Consider the following 18,194-nt stretch of genomic DNA (forward strand, 5'->3'; position numbering starts at 1 on the left):
GCAAGTGGGGATGGATGAGAGACCTCTTGTCTTGTGTGAGGAGATCCAACTGGTGAGGTAACTTGTGATGATTGCCACTGGCCAGATGCATTAAGACGGGAATCAGTGCTGTTACAGCCAAAAGGGAGTTGCTAACTAGATTTTTGGGGAATCCAGACATCTTCTGCAGGATTCTTGGAAGTAAAGGAAAAAGAGGGAAAACATAAAGAAATCTCACCTTTCATGGAGAGAATAGGCCATCTATTTTCCAGGCCAGAGGGCACTGCACTCAAACAGAAGAGAGGAAGCTGCCTGATGTTCATCGTGCATACAGCTGCTGTCATTACAGATGGGTTATCCTGCCGTCAGGCGGGTCCTCGGTCGGCCGAATTCCAAAGTCTAGGTCCGGCGTCGGTTGTCGTCGCTTCTTCCCTGACGTCAGTGCGGCAAGGGTATAAAAGAGGCAGCCGTTGCCATTTTCTTCAGTCTTTCTTGCCGCGTGGTGCCCGAAGCAGAAGCAGTTCGCAAGTGCCAGTCGACCAGCTCCTGAGATTTACGAAAGTATTTCAGCCGAAGTCTTCTTTAAAGCTAAGTACCCCATTGGGGAAACTTTTCTTGCCTCAGACCAATGTCAGACAAAGTTAATAATTGCATTTCTTGTGGGAAGCAAATACCGCATAAGGATTTTCACTCTTTCTGTATACCTTCCTTAGGGCCAGACCACGACGTCTCGGCCTGCTGTTTCTGTGCTAGGTTCAACAAGCGCACTATTAAGCGCCGAGTGGAGTTCGCCCTTCATTATTTTGGCAAAAAATTTAATTATATCATGTCGTCGTATACACCGACGCCAGTTTTAAGCAAAAGACACAAAGACAAGGACCGACATCCGAGGTCTGCACCGAGTACTGAGACCATGCTTAGGCCGACTAGCAGTTCTCAGCGAGGCACCTACGCAGCCCCTGACTACCGATGAAACTATTTTACCGGTGACTTCAGTACCCGAGGTCACAGGCTCCTCGGTCTCCATTCCCACTGCAGATACCGACGCCACTCTTGGCGGGGAAACTGAAAATTTAGTGAGGCCTACCATTTCTGAAGGCGTCTTCAGGCCTACCACCTTCTCTATTAAATCCCTCACTAAATCTAAAGCTGCCATGAAAACTAAAAAACAGGGTCCTCAGACCTCCTCTCAAGGCCCCATGCCTAAAAAACAGATGCTTAAAATGGCTGAGGATTTGATAACTCTCATCAGGGGTTCTCAACCCCCCTCTGCAGACTGGAGGAAGACTACCCTTCCTCAGACCAAGCTTCTATTACCTCAGACCATTCTGAGGACCAGGATTATGCCTATTCCCCTTTTGAAGACTCTGATGCTGAGGAGTCTATTCCCTCGGTCTCCCCCCCCCTGAGGACTACTCTTTTGGGGAAACCCTGCATACATTGAGGGAGCACTTCCACTGGGAAGGCCAAGATTACTCAGATTCCAAGAAAAGGCTCAGGGAATTTTTACTGCTCCCCCAGCATAGGCCCCTGGCTATCCCTCCTGTTTTAGATATTTTGGATTATGTGTACGCAGAAGCCAGTCTTAATCCAGATTCTTTACATCCAGCCCATGTTAAACCAGACAGGTATTACCGGGTTCCTGATTCTCACCAGTTCCTTTATAAAAGCCATACTGCTGACCCAGAAACAATTTCACAGGGTCCCAAGGGAATAAAGGCCTCTACTGCTAAAAACCCTTTACCTTCAGAGAGAGATTCCAGAGCATTAGAAAGGTGGGGGGAAAAGGTGTATATATCTGCCACTTTAACCATGAGGGCATTAAACTGTCAATTTCATATGTTAAAGTACCAACAGTTTTTGTTATCTCAGCTGAAAAGCAAAATGACACAAACAGAACAACCAGATTTGAAAGAGTTGCAGGATTTGTTGCATGGAGCAGAGCAAGTGGGTAAACATACCTTTCAGTGTGGTTTTGATGCTTTACAGGCCTCATGCAGAGCTGCTGTCACGGGGTCTGTCATATGTAGGCATGCTTGGCTCAAAGAGCAAACCTTACCAGATCATGTCAAAGCAAAGTTATTAGATGCACCAGTTCAAAAAGATGTATTGTTTGGTGTTAAAGCTGAGGAGGTACTAAAGAAAATGGAGGAAAAAGTGAAATCTATGCAAACAGTGAAAGATTTCTTGCAGGTGCAACCTCCACGCTTCAGCAGAAATTGGCCTTCAAAAAATTGGTCCTTTCCAGCCACGGACAGACCTCAAAGGGACAGATACAGACGCCCAAGGGGTAGAGGACAACCTCAAGGATCTTACAGAGCAAGACAGTGGCAAGCACCAACCCCAAGAGGTGGAGAAGATAGATCACAGTCATTTAGAAAACAGACACAATGACTTCCCCCTATGCCTGCCAAGCAAAAAAAATGGCATTTATTTTCACAAAACTGCCATATTGTTACAAAAGACAAATGGATTCTGGACATTATAGACAGAGGCTACAGGTTCCACTTTCACACCCTTCCAAAAATGAGAGGCTTGCCAAACCTGGCACAAAATCAATGGGCAGAGGCACAAAGACAAATTTCCGCTTTCATGGATATGAAAGCAATTCAAGAGGTACCTGCAAAAGAACAAGGTCAAGGTTTTTATTCCAGACTATTTCTGGTACCAAGGAAGGACAAAGATTGGAGACCCATCTTAGACCTATCCATCCTAAACGCATATCTACAGGTGCCAAAATTCAAGATGCTCACATTACAGCAGCTTCTTCCCATGCTGGGCAAGGAGTCTTGGCTGGTAACGTTGGACCTCAAGGAGGCATACCTGCATGTCCCTATCAGACAAGATTGCAGAAGATACCTCAGATTTCTTGCAGGTTCAACCCATTACCAATTCTCTGCATTGCCCTTTGGCTTACCTACTGCGCCCAGAGTGTTTACGAAATGCCTGGCATCAGTAATTGCCTTCTCCAGACAACAAGGAATACAAATCTACCCATATCTGGATGACTGCCTGATCCAAGCGGACAGCAAGGACATTCTATTGCAGCATCTGGCGTTTGTAATAAAACTGTTAAACTACTTGGGATACACAGTGAACAAAAAGAAATCAAAACTAATACCTTCTCAACAGATAATTTTCCTGGGTGCCAGCTTAAATACAACCACCCAGATGGCCTACCTCACGCCAGACAAACAAGGGCAACTGTCTCAATACTTTAACAAAATGGCAACTTTCACCAGACTAACTGCAAGGAAAGTCCTGCAGGCTCTGGGATTCATGGCATCTTGCATCCTACTAATACCATGTGCAAAGCTGCATATGAGGAAACTACAATGGTACCTAAAAAACTTATGGTCTCAACACAGCCACAGCTTGGAAACAGTTATACCACTCATTCCATACCTTCAAAAGGAATTTTTGTGGTGGGCTCAAGAAACACAGGTCTCCCTTTCTGTTTACCTCAAGCAACTCAAATCATCACAACGGACGCCTCAGTCTACGCCTGGGGAGCACACATGGCAGATCAGTGCATTCAGGGAAAATGGTCCCAAAAAGAGAAGCACCTACGCATCAACCAAAAGGAGATGCTAGCCGTGCAAAATGCTCTTATGACCTTCAAAGACCTACTCCGTCCAGGCCAGCTATTGATAAGGACAGACAACACCACAGTCATGTGGTACATAAACAAACAGGGGGAACTCATTCATACCCCCTGTGCAGGCAAGCCATGACCCTGTGGAACACAGCACTGGAATTACAAATTCAACTACAGGCACAATTCCTGCCAGGGAAGGAAAACACACTGGCAGACAACTTAAGCAGAAATATGACAGACCCACACGAATGGAAGTTGCATCCTCAAGTCTTCTCAAAGATAACTCGGGCATGGGGACAGCCAGACATAGATCTATTTGCTACCCACAGAAATTACCAGTTGGAAAAATTCTGTTCAAGGACCTATCATCCACAGGCCTGGAAAGTGGACGCACTCTCTTTCAATTGGACAACATTGACAGTCTATGCCTTCCCGCCTCCTCCTCTACTGACCAAAGTTCTATTAAAAGCCAGAGCAGAGAGGCCACAAATGATTCTCATTGCTCCAGACTGGCCACGACAGCACTGGTATCCTCTCCTAAAGAGCCTGACACACTCACCACCATGGATCCTACCTCTAGTTCCTCTTCTGTTGTTCCAGCACAACTACAAAACCCTTCACAGCCAGCTCAAAACCCTGAATCTAGCTGCATGGAGAATACCTTAATTTCCCAATAGACTCTCCTCTCCAAGGAGGTGCAGGATGTCATCTTGGAGGCCAGAAGACCCGCTACTAGAAAAGCCTACTCCGCCAAATGGAAACGATTTTGTTCCTGGAATCAAGAAAAGGGCCAGAATCCTTGGGTAATAAATATACCTCAAATTTTACAGTACCTAGCTGAGATGTTAAACAGTGGCCTTTCCTTCTCCTCCATCAAGATCCACGCTTCAGCCATTTCTGCACAATACAATACAGATCCTCCTTTATTCTCACATCCTCTATTAAGGCAGTTCCTCAGAGGGGCAAAAAATATAAAACCACCAGTCCCAGCTTGGGACCTCAACTTCGTATTGGAAAAGCTGATCCTGCCTCCCTTTGAGCCGGCTTCTTCAACAGAGCTACAATACTTGTCGTGGAAAACAGCCTTCCTTCTGGCTATTACCTCAGCATGCAGGGTTTCGGAGCTACAGACCCTCATGGCTGTGCAACCATTTATCATTTTCCATCAGGACAGTTTCCTTACGAACCCAACCCTACCTTCATGCCAAAGGTAGTATCCAGTGTAGCTTTGAATCAGACTATTCATTTACCTACCTTTTATTCAAATCCACAGAACAAAGGGGAGAGACTACTACATTCCTTGGACATTCACAGACAACTTCGTTATTACTTGGACAGAGCAAAGTCATTCAGGAAATCTGAGCAGCTCTTTGTGTCCTATGCTACAGGTGCTCAGGGAAAGGCTATTTCCAAACAGACAATTTCAAAATGGATAGCCCACTGCATACGCTTTTGTTCATTTCATGGAAAATCTGTGCCTGTATACATCAGATCCCACTCCACCAGGGCTACAGCTACCTCTGCAGCTTTCCTCAGGGGGGTCCCTACCAAGGACATTTTGGAAGCAGCTACTTGGAGTTCAGTGCACACTTTCTCTAAGCACTACCACCTTCCACTATACTCAAAATCTAGAGCGGGCTTTGCCACAGCAGTCCTGCAGGGCATCCTAGCCCCTCCTAGTTCCACTTAGTGCCTACCACCCTTACTTAGCTTTGGGATTCTACCCATCTGTAATGACTGCAGCTGTATGCATGATGAACATAGTACAGTTTTGTACCTAGCATAAATGTAGATGTTCGAGTGCTCATACAGCTGCAGTCCATGTTATCCTCCCTCCATCCCCTCTTAGGACAGGCCTTATGACAAACACCTTTATCATATAACCTTTTTGGGGTATTCTTTTATGGTGTATTTGCTTGCAACTACTGTTTTTTGATTTATCAACATTGCATGTTTGCATAATATTATGTTTTGCCTTCCTTCTGGGGGCACCTGACATCTGGGGCAAGAAAAACTGAAGAAAATGGCGTCGGCTGCCTCTTTTATACCCCTGCCGCACTGCCGTCAGGGAAGAAGCGACGACAACTGACACCGGACCTAGACTTTGGAATTCGGCCGACCGAGGACCCGCCTGACGGCAGGATAACCCATCTATATTGACTGCAGCTGTATGAGCACTCGAACATCTACATTTATGGTAGGTACGAAACTGTACTTTCAGAAGGGAGGCAAAAGGATCTATCTGAGGAATACCCCACTGATGGCCAATGTTCATAAACGTATCTCTGTGAAGGATCCATTTGTGAGCTTGTGTTTTGGACCTACTCAGTGTGTCTGCCAGAAGATCGTGCTCTGAAGTGATAACTGATGTCTGAGACCCCCCTCCCAAGCCTGAAGCATCATCTTTCAGAGTGGGTAAGATTTCGTGCCCTCCTACTTGTTGACATATTACATCACTGTAGTGTTGCCTTTGTTACACCTTCAAGGGGCCCAGAGAGAACATTGGGTGAAAACCCTGAGCAGCCTGAGTCAGAATCCTCATCTCCTTGATGTTGACATGGTCTTATTTCTGAAGAGGATGCCAGTGACCCTTAACTTTCAGGTGACCAAGATATACCCCCCACCCCATCTCCAAGACATTGGTGAACAGCTCTTGAGATGGAACTGGAGGCTTAAAGGACTGGCCTGGGTTGAGAACAAACTGTCAAATCCATAACTCAAAGTCCTTCTTGAGACAGAGAAAGAGAAGTACACAAAGTCAGAGAGTGAGGTTGCTGCAGGCAAACTGACTTGAGGTACCATTGCAGCGTCCGCGTATGCATTCTAGCAAGAGGAAGCATCGGAATAGAAGAGCCCATGAATCCTGGAGCCCAAAGAAACTCCCTGGCAGGCATGGCAGTCAGGGGGAAAAAGAGATTGGAAAAAGGCTGTCAACAACAGTACCTTTGGAGACGGGAGAGAGGCCAGCACTGGCACTGTCTGAATCCTGCAACCCAGATACACTTCATCCTGAGAGGGATTCAGGATGGATTTTGGAAGTTGATAGTAAACTCCAGACTTTGAAGAAGAAACATTGTGAACTGCATAACCTGCAACAGTCAACTGGGAGAAGCTGCCTAAATACCATAGACTCTCCCACATTAAATACCATACAGCTACTATAACAAGAGTGAAATATCTAACAATCATTATTAATAACCCCACATCAAGACTTTGTAAGCCCACCTTAAAAGATGGTGACATACACCCCAACCCTGGCCCTACAAATCCACCTACCCTGATTACCCAGCCCAAACACCCCAACTCTTTGCTAATAGGACATCTAAATATCCGAAGTGTTAATAACAAAGTAACCCAACTTCATGCCCTTCTAGATAACCATAGCTTTGACATCCTCTGTCTAACAGAAACATGGTTAAAGCCAAAGACAATGAAATCATTCCCCAAGGATATAATACACTAAGACTAGACTGTATAAAAAGTAAGGGTGGTGGAGTTGCAGTCTTATTCAAAGAAGGACTTCAAATCTCCACCTTACCATTTGACCCACCACAAGATAGTGCAGCTGAAGTACTTGTCACTAAATTTCAAATAAACCATAACAAATCTTTATATATTATCTGCATCTACCTCCCACCTGGTAATAATATTAGCACCATAGAAAACATCCTAAGCTGGGTGTTTTCTACATACCCCCAAGAAACTGTTATACTTGGTGATTTTAATACTGATTGGAAAACTGTCAAAGCTGATAATCCCTCTTCCCATATCAACTTTCATGGTTTCAGTCAAACCATCGTAACCTCTACCAGAATCAACAAACCAAATAAAAAAGAGAGCATCGTAGACTGGATTCTTATAAATAGACAAAAACAAACTTACAACACAGGAACTCTACCAGATGATGTTAGTGATCATATTTTAACCTATATCCTTAGGCATAAAAATGATATCTCTAATCCCCCCATCTATAGAAACATACGTACCAATAAAAACTTCAACCCAACATTATTCCAAAATGAACTAAGTGCTTGTAACTGGAACCCTCTAAAAACTCTACCACTTCAAGAAGCTGTTGACTATCTAAACTCCAATTTCCTATCTATCCTTGATAGGCATGCACCCAAAAGGACTATTAGAATGAAAGCCAAACCAGCCCCCTGGCTTACTAATGAAACCAAACAAAAGATCTTACTTAGAAATAAAATCTGGGCAAAGTGGAGAGCTAACAAAAATATTTCTGATCAACAACTTTTTAAGCAACTGAGAAATACTACAAAAAAGGCAATACTCCACAGACAAAAATAACTACTACTGTAAAATACAGCAAAATCACCAAAATAACCCCCAGAAGTTTTGGTCTAGTGTATATAAACTCCTTTCCCCAGAGCACTCCCATACACCTATCCCGCTTCAGGCAGACCCAAACACCCCCCACCAAACAGCCAATGCCTTCAACTCTTTCTTTACAGAAACCATACAAACACTAGCTAGCCAACTTATTCCAGACAGCTCAAATCTTGCCACGTCCATACCTAGTACTCTACCAGTATTCTCTATTCAACCAATATCTACCACTTTCATCTACAAACTCATCCAAAAACTTAGGCCTTGTACCCCTTCTGCTGACCAGTTACCTTCTGAATACCTCCAAAAAGCAGCCAAAGTAATTTCCTATCCTATATCCATCCTCATAAACAGAACCATTAAGGAAGGTTACATTCCAAACATCTGGAAAATCTCCCATATCATTCCCCTTCATAAAGGTGGCAACTCAAATGACTACTCAAACTATCGACCAATAGCACTCTTATCACCCTTAGCAAAAATCATGGAAAAATGCATTCATCATCAACTTTTAAACCATTTAACACAAAATAACATAATAGCTAAATGTCAGCATGGTTTTAGGCCATCTCATAGTACCACAACCGCTCTGTTATCCTTTACAGATGTTATAAATAGAAATCGTAATAACAACAACCTCTCATCTGCACTCTTTATTGACCTCTCCAAAGCTTTCGACATGGTTAACCATGCACTTCTGATCAACATTCTTGAATCCTTCTCTCTTGACACTTTAGCTATTAAATGGTTCAGGTCCTACCTAACCAATAGACAACAAGCAGTTCTCTGGGCAAATAATATATCATCCCTTCTACCTGTTACACTGGGAGTCCCTCAGGGCTCCATTCTAGGCCCACTTCTTTTTTCTCTTTTTATTAACAACCTGCATGTAGCAATCCCACAGGCCACCTGCATTCAATATGCAGTTGATTCAACATTAATTTGCTCAGCAACCTCACCATCTGCACTACATTCCCCGACTCAGAATGTATTAACACAGTAGAAACATGGTTCACAAAACGTTGTCTCCTTCTTAATGCGAAAAAAAAACAAGCTCCTTCTCTTTACACCCTCTAATAAGTCTACCCCAATTGATTTCTCTGTCATTTCCAATAATAGCACAATCATACACCCTAACTCTACAACTAAACTGTTAGGAATTACTATTGATAACAACCTTACATTTGATAGTCACATAAATAACACCATTAAAAATGTCAACAGGAAAATTGGCTCCTTATATCGAATCAAAACTTTCTTAACTCCAACAGCTAAAACCAAAATTGCTCATTCCCATTTAATTTCTACTCTTCTTTATGCCTCTCCCATATACACCAACCTAAAAAAGAATAACCTTGTCAAACTACAGCATGCCTATAACAGCATCACCAGAATCGCCACTGGTAACCCCTTTCAAACTCACCACTGTCTAAATCTAAAGCAGCTGGGCTGGCTTGAACTTCAAAACCTTCTGAAAATCTCCCAACTAACCATGACCCACAAGATATTTTATCAACCTAATAACACTCCTATACTATCCAATCTCATAATCCCTTATAAAAACCTAAACTCACTGCGCTCCTCTAACAAGATTCTAGCTAGTATAACCAAAACTAATAACTTGGCTGGAGATTCCCTGTTTTCTAACACAGTGGGAAAAAACTGGAACCTCCTTCCAAATGAACTAACAACACTTTCTTCTTTGCCTCTCTTTAAACAAAGACTTAAAACATACTTTAAAACTCACTGGTTATGTCCATGTTGTAAACATGACTAACCTTTCCCTCTACTAAGATTACTTCTACACCCTACCAATTTTTCACACATATTTCTTTAATTTCTATCATGAAGAACTAAACTACTGACCACAATGAAGCAATTTCGTAAATTCATCCTGCTTATTGTTAGTACAACCTAGTACATAATAACACTATGTCACTTTTATTGTGTAATAGAATTCATCTCACCATTCTTAATGATTTCTATACTAGTGTAAATATCTTTTTTGATCACTTTTTTTTATCATTTTTACTAATTTTTGTATACTTATTTGAACTACTTTAATTTACAATGTTTCAACTATGTTTACCAACCTTGTTGCTGTATTTTAAGTAATGATCTAACTATTAATGTTGGAGCTTTTCTCCCCGGGCCTCTACTGAAAATGGAAATATATCCAGCTAGACTAGCCCGGTCAACAAATGTAAAATAAATAAATAAAAGCAACAGGTCATCTAGACAAGGAAAAGTCTGAATGCCTTGGAGCATGCAGAAGGCAATCACATGAGCTAGGCATTTTGTGAATACCCTTTGGGCAGTAGAGAGGCCAAAGGGCAAAGTAGGGAACTGAAAATGAGAGGAAAATGCAGAGAAATGTAAACATTTCCTGTAGAGAGGGTGAATAGGGATATGAAGGTAAGCATCTTTCAGATCCAAGGACTCAAGAAAAGCCTGGGTTAATAAAAGAGGAAACAGAGTTTAAAGAGTAAGCATCCAAAAAGCAGGGATCTCAAAAAAGGTGTTGAGCAGAGAGAGATCCAAAGTAAGTCTCCCAAGTTCCTTTTGAGGCACCAGGAACATCTTTGAATAAAAACCCTGTCCCACTTGGGAAGGGGGGGGCAGGTCGTAGTCTAATCACCGTCTTCGTACCAACTGAATGGAAAATGGCCACCGTTATTCCCTTGCACAAAGGTGATAGATCCATAGGTTGGTACTAGGCTATCAGCCCTAGGGCCTGTACAAGTCTAGCCGTAACAATTCCCTGGCTATTTCTTCCCACACTATTTACTTCCCTGGACCCCTGTCTAGCAGGGCTACTGACGTGATCCCCGGGGTGAATTTCCTTTCTCCCATCCAATCGTCAAGATTCCTTTTGAAGAGGGCCAAAGAGGCACTCTGCTTAACATGTATGGGCAATCTATTCCAGAGTCTGGGGAGTCTCTGGGTCTAAACCTATCCCTCCAGCATGTTTTGTTTATTGTGATGACAAGGTTTAGATCTCTGGAGCGTGCAGCTCTGAGGGATTGGGATTTCTTTAAGTGTAGCATGTCCAACACCTCTGGATTTGGCATAGCCTTGTATGTTAAGCAGAGATCCTCTGAGTAGACGATATGCAACAGAGTATAGCTGGAGTTTTTTAAGGCGGTCACCATAGGGCATCTGCTTTAGGCCTGTGATTCTTTTAGTGAGGTATTTCTGTGGCCTTTCCAGTTGTTGCAGATGTCTTTAGAGGTACAGATACTTCCACTGACTCTTGAGAGCTGTAGACCTGTTAGCCTGACTTGCCTGATCTGCAAGGCCATGGAGCAAATTATCATGGGCCTTATCAATAAAGATATAGGTAGTCTCCAAACACTTGACCCTACTCAGTTTGGATTTATCAAAGGGAGATCATGCCTATTAAACCTGGTGGGCTTCTTTGAGACAGTCACCAAAGCCCTGGATGAAGGGAAATCTTGTGCATGCAGCCTACCTGGACTTAGCCAAGGCATTTGACACTCTTCCCCCATTAGGGCATTATTAAGAAACTCGCCCAACTAGGCATCAACCCTTGTATCATTAGATGGGTCGCTAACTGGCTCACTGATAGAAATCATATAGTCAAAGTAGGGGAATCCACCTCCAACAGCAGACCTGTAACTGGTGGTGTTCCACAGGGATCAGTCCTGGGACCTCTTTTGTTTGGAATCTATTTCTCTGAGTTGCAAGCAAAAAACTAAAGGTCTGTGGCTGACACAATTTGCTGATGACTGCAAACAGGGAAATTATGTCAACATCCTACAAGAGGGTGTTACACAAACAAATGAGTGGTGCCAAAGTCATGGCCTTAAACTCAGTACAGAAAAGCTTATCATTCCTTTCAGTAAAAATGATGTTCCTACTATAACTACTGCATTAATTGCAACACCTTAAGTATGCAGTCAGTGGTGAGAGACCTGGGCACACAGGTTGACAGCAAACTTACATTTGACCACAATGTCTCCACAGTGGTAAGAAGGGCATTCTGTATTGCTCAACTCATAAGTAAGGCATTGCCTCCAGAAAAAAAAAGAAGTTATAACCACCTTTTACTCTTCCCTCATCAGGCCGGTAATTGAGGACAATGCCCCTTTTTTATGTACCTTTCCAAGCACCTGCAGCAATTGGAGAACCACAAAGGTTCCTCAAGGAAAATTCAAGGTCTTCAGCAACTGTCCTATGGGGATAGTCTGAAATCACTGTCACTTTATTGTGCTTCATACAGACTACTCAGAGGTGATCTCTGCCTTACATACTAGACAATCTCTGACCCTGCTGTATTGGAAATGTTGCATATCCATAAGTCGAATAGTACACGTTACTCACTCTAAAGACCTTAACCTGGTATGTGACATTATTAAAACCTGCTGGAGGGACAGATTCGTCTCCCAGAGGTTACCGCACCTTTGGAACACTCTCCCACTTCATGTCAAACAGAGTCTTTGGCCGTCTTCAAAAACAATGTGGATGATTGGATGGGTGACCATAATTTCATATTGTGGGTTCCACCTGTGTCCCTCTTGGACAGGGGCAGTAGGTGCTGATCGTGGAAATGGTAAGAACTTGGCTAGGCTTGTAAGGACCCTTGGGCCATTAGCTTGGTAACTTCCTATGATCCTGTGGTTCACCAGGGACCCCAGAACCTCTGGGAAATACGGAAGTTGCTCTAGAGGAGGTTGAGGAATCCCAGAAAAAAAGAGAGAGATTTCTATATCATGAAGTAATCCTGATGAATGATGGAAAGAACTCAGAGTCTGAAGTGATTAGATGACAATGTGGAAGACAAAGGGATAGTTGAAGGGACAAAGGAAGTCTGGTTTAAAGGTGGGGGTGCGAATTGTCAGAGAAGCAGGCTTATCAGGAAAGGGAGACTTCTGGGCCACAGAAAGCTAAGAAGCCGTAGCAGAGGGGGCCTGCCTCCAACCCTTCCTGCCCTTAGAGGCCTGGTGTGGTTGCCTGCTAACAAAAGCAGATCTAGAAGGATAAGTCCTCTGGAACTTATGGACAGAAGAGACAAAAATATGTTTTAAGGTCTTGCAAGGCTTTGCCTTTCTCTTGAAGAGACTTAAAGAAGTCAGCAGCAGCAATCCCAAAAAGATGAGTATTATCCAAAGGAGCATCCAACACTTTGGTCTTAATATCCTCAGGAGGAGACTGGAGACAAAGCCAAGAACAGCACCTCAAGACTGACCCAAAAGCCACGGCCCTATAAGAAGAGTCGGCAGCATCATAGCTACACTTAAAGTTGAAGCACTGTAAACTTTCTTGCCAATCCTCTCCATTGCTGTGCTGTCCTTATCAGAAGGCAAAAGTTTATAAGAAGAAACTGACACCACAGCAGAAGGACACAGTCAGTCCTCAGGACCCTTATAGAACCTATTGGATTTCTTAGGAGCAGAAGGCTGAGAATGAGGAGACTTGGAAGCAGCAATGAAAGTATCTAACAAGGCAGCCAGCACAGGAGGAACTGCCAATGGTTTAGAAGTATCCACCTGAAACAACTCGTATCTTATCTGCATATCCAACACTTGAGAAGAATCCCACTTGAAGAATTCCATCATCCTAGCAATTGTGCCAGCAAAGGGCAATTCCTCGAAAGGAGACTCAAGGTTAGCAGATTCCTCTGCATCAGAACCATAAGCCAAAAATGAAGGCATCTGTGAAGACTAGGACAGACCCCTCACCAGACAGGAAATCCTCATCTGAGGAATCTTGTTCCCTAAACCATTTAGAAGGGGTAGAGGTCCAAGGAGGAGCAGGTACTGAAACCCCTTGAGGAGGCTTTAGGGCCATTAAGGCATAGAAGAAGCCCTAAGTAAACTCTTTCCATTCACCTTCAGGATCCATAGGACAAGGAGAAACTTGCTTCAGTTTTTGTCTGGACATTCTGACCCTTGCAAAACTTCCTGTCTGACCAATATCTGCAAAATCCCTCTTGGATCCTCCAAAATAATCATCCACTGTTCCCCCTCAACATATGAAGCGGATGCCTGCAAAGCCTCAGAGTTCATGCGAAAAGACAGATCTGTGCTGGCCTCCAGTGGGGTTGAGGTAGAGGAATCTGACATAAACATCGAATGACCTACAGAGCTCTTACCTGCTTTGAGAGGGATGTCCTGTGGAGGCTGGACAGTTAAAGAATCCAGCAAAGACTTCTTGGCCACCTTATTACCAACTGGGAGTATCTCTGGGATAAAGGACTCTACCATGGTGCCCTGAGCTGTCTAAGCCATTTGTTTTCAAGATAAATGGCTAGCGAAGACAAACTGCTTTTGAGTGTCTTAGGCACAAATGCCCTACTGATACTACAAGAGGTATGACGTGAACTCTAGGTAGTAATAAAAAGAAAACAAATTACCCTAGTGGGGCACTTAACTGACATTCTAAATCGCTAAACAACAAAATGATCAAAACAACTGGCAACAATGGTGTTTGAATTGGCAGCAAAAGAAGTTCTGGGTAGTTGCATCTGCTTTTATGCACTACATTCTGCATAACAAGATCCTTTTCAAGCTTTACCATACTGGCCAAGGGATGGGCTGCCCGGGAAGGGGTATCCCTTCTTTCAAGAATACTGCAACAGTGATATAGAAGGAAATCATACTTGTGTTGAAATCTTTAAGCTGAGCAGTTCTAGGAAGGGTTCAGTGAGGTAGTGTTTGTCGCTGTTTAAGTAACTAGGTGTTGTGCTGAGACCCAGAGAGGTGACATTTTTAACCTTGGCTAGTATTAGGACATGTCCCATAATCCTTAGGGGAGAAAGGGACTCTGGGAATATGTGGTACTTCTTGATCCTTTATGATATGACATTGTTTTTATCTGCACGTATGTTGACAGTATCTTTAGGTTACAAGTGGGTAATTATGAATTAATTCAGACTAGTGTGTGTTATTTCTTAATTGTCCATAGTTACAGGTAATTTGCATTTTTCTATATTATATATGCAAAATTATATATATTATATATAGTAAAAAAATCTGTTTTTCACTGGGAAGTGCTTTGGGGTTGACAGCATCCATCTGGGCTACCACAAACTCTGATAGATGGCCTTGGCCTAACATATTCTCTGAAGGTAGCACATCTGGAGTGCATCTGCACCGACTTGCTACACTTCACTGCTGGCAGTGGAGCATGAATCTAAGTGACTGGAATGCGGATGGAAAACACTGCCTTTCTGTGCTTTCAGGTATCAAAGATGAGTGTGCAACTTTCTGAGTCCGTGTCTTAAACATATTATGAACTACTGTATATGTTGACTGACTTGGAGGTTAACCACTGGCAGTATTTTATGTTTTTTTCTAATTTAGTTGAGATTATATAAATGAGAAATGCTAGTTGAAAAATATTCAGTTATCAGTTACATATTTAAGGTTTTCAGTCTTTATAAAGAATTACAGATAAACTTTTTCACAGGGACTGTATCAATTTTTCTGTTTATCTTGGTATGCTTTTTGTGATAATTAGTTGGTCATCCAGTATGTCAAAGGGCTATCCTGCCTTGCCTGTACTGTAACCTGCCTTCCACCTTGTCCTGCTTGCGTTATTAAAGGTGGTCTGATTTTAACGTAGAACAAGGGAAAGTAAATACGCATTTAATTTGCTTGTAATTTCACATCCATTTTGTTTTTATTTGTGATATGCTATACAGCAAGTTGATTTTATTTTCTGATATTTTTTGTGAATGAACTGTGACCTTATGTTTGCATGTTTTTAGAGTCTGGCTTCTCATCTCAGATTTATTTTTCTGTTATCCCACCAGAATTCCCTACTAGAAGGAAATGGTACTAACAGCTTGCCAAGAAGACATAGTGACAATAAAACCAAATCCGAACAACGACCGGTCTCTGTACATGGAAATGGTAAAGCATGTGCAAACATTTCCCTTGTAACTTTGTCATTATTCAGAGGAGTGTGAAGGCTATGATAATCAGTAAATTTAAGCAGTCTGGAGTACTCAGCATTGTGTATCTCATAAAGTAGCATATGTAAGGTTCAGACAAAAGATTTGGTGTTAGTGAAATAAGGGCTATGCTACAGCTAAGTACCACTTTTGCAGTTTACAAATCTTGTATGTGAAACATGTATTTGTCATATCACTACTTTGGACATTTACTGTATTTTCAGACACAGAAATGAGACATTCAACTGTTTTTCTGGAGGGGCTTTGCGGTGCTAGTGGTGGGGCTGCACTCGTAAAAGCTTAACTTTATTCTTACTCCAGGGTTCATGTCTCAGAGCTGTAGAAAAGGGACTGTCAGAGTCGTGTTTCAGTCCCAGCACTTTATATACTGTAAAGTATATTAATTTGAAAAGAAATGTCTCCAAAATACTCATTCAGACATAAAGGCAATAGTGAAAAATGCACTTTGCAGACTTTTTCTTTAAACACGCGAGTGACAGGAAGCACAGATGTGCATCTCCGTGTAGATTAAAGTCATTGTCTTAAATTGATTGAGTGTATAAAGGAGCTGAGCTGATTGCATTATATGATTGTTCAAAGAAATAATGCTTTGACTATCTGTCCAAGAATGCTGGGGAGATTTTAATAAGACTGTCCTGTGTGATAGTTGTCTGCAGGCTTTAAACTCTCCTACTATTTTTAGTACTGTGTTGCTGCTTTTATTGAATCTGCTTATTTGCTGTGTCTTCTTAGCTAATTACCACCCTAGTGGTGGACTCTGGAAGAGGTTTCAACATATTACCCAGGTTTGTGTTGTGCAGTGCCTAGCTAGTTAAAGCAGCAGATATTCCTCTGTTTAGGACTGGTGCACAAGTTTAGACTGCATCATTCAAATTTGTTTGTACCGAATGCAATGAAACATTAACAGTAGCTGTCATATAATGTAAATGTCATATTCCCTTAAATCTCACAGATGGCAACATTTTGTAAAAACGTGATGTAATTTGCTCCTTAATGGAGACATAGTTGGTGTAGTTGATATTTAAAACTTTGTCCTTTTCTAAGGCATTGAATTTGCTCCTTATTAAACAAGTTGTTGTTGTCTTTCGGCTTTTCCCGGTTAGGAGTTGCCACAGCGGAACTCTGGTCTGCTAATGATTGGTAGTAGATATTGACAAACGCCGAGGTGCCAGTTCGACGTTCAGCCTTCAACGAAGGCACCCCCATTTACACATGTCTTTCGAACGCCCACCCAACTGTGGGAAGGACATGCAGACTCCACACAGAAGGCACTCCCCGCACTCCAGCCGAGAATCGAACGGGAGAACCTCTTGCTGTGAGGCAACAACGCTACTGCTGCAACACCGCGGTATTGCTCCCTATTAAATAAGTGTTGTCCTATAAATGTTTCACTGGAATGCTTGATTGAATCCCACTGCATTTTGGCTCTATGTTATAATCCCCCATCCACATTCAGTTTTTAGCAGGTAATGCTAAAGTGAGAGGCGAGAATAGTGCTGTCACGAGATGCTTTTTGGAAGATAATTTTGATTGTTTATTTAGCCATCATTAGGACTTACAAAACTGGATATAAATGCATCATTAGCATACAGTTCTAGCTTCCCAAGAAAGCGGCTAGTACACCCAAGGTTGTCAGTATCATAAACTGATTTGGGAGAAGGTAAGCAAATATAAAATGAAAAGTGACACCATTAATTCACATGCCTGTGATAATATCTGAAGTATTTAGTGGTAAGCAGTAATTGTTTTCCATGAACTTGAGCATAGCAGAAGATTACTAAAGACGTTTTTTTTTTCTCTTAGGACACCTGAACAGAATTCACTGTCTTCAAGAAGGAACAGTAAATCCTACCTCATCTGATCAGAAGACAGGCAATACTGAGGTCCCCCAAGATCTCTTGATGTCAGGAGCCAAACCATGCACGTCTCCAAGTAGCCAGCTCAGTTTCAGTTATGCTGCCCAACCATGCCATAAGACAGCTGCATTTTTTTCCAGTGGTATAACTTCACCCACATTGCCCTGCAGGTAATGTTAAATTGAACATAGACTGGAGTTTGAACCTATGCTCATCAGCAGAATGGTATGAAGTACTTTAAAAGCATTCAGCTCAGAATTTGAGTAGCAAAATGCATTTATATACTTATAAGGCTTCCAAAAAATGCCTCACGCACTTATAATGTTACATGCAAGTCAGTTGCAGTTTGTAATTTAAGCTGCACTCACTAAAGTTACGTTTCTAGGTAGTGATATGTACAGTAGAGATATCAGTGTTTATCAGAATAACTCTAGAGCAATAGCTGAGGACACAGTTTCATAAAAGGCCTGGTGAG

The 18,194-nt window shown here is 42.4% G+C and overlaps 1 protein-coding gene across 2 annotated transcripts in view; it reads left to right on the forward strand.

Moving 5' to 3' along the window:
• The window catches only part of PHLDB3 (pleckstrin homology like domain family B member 3), a 647,234-nt gene that overhangs the window by 530,468 nt on the left and 98,572 nt on the right, over nt 1-18,194 (forward strand). For both annotated transcript variants that reach the window (XM_044080540.1, XM_044080538.1), the window contains exons 10-11: nt 15,702-15,801; nt 17,667-17,889. In XM_044080540.1, the coding sequence (XP_043936475.1) occupies nt 15,702-15,801; nt 17,667-17,889 (323 nt within the window). The remainder of the gene's footprint in view (nt 1-15,701; nt 15,802-17,666; nt 17,890-18,194) is intronic.

Source organism: Protopterus annectens, chromosome 8.part0 (genome assembly GCF_019279795.1).
Source record: "Protopterus annectens isolate FY-2018-M chromosome 8.part0, PAN1.0, whole genome shotgun sequence".
NCBI lineage: Eukaryota > Metazoa > Chordata > Ceratodontiformes > Protopteridae > Protopterus > Protopterus annectens.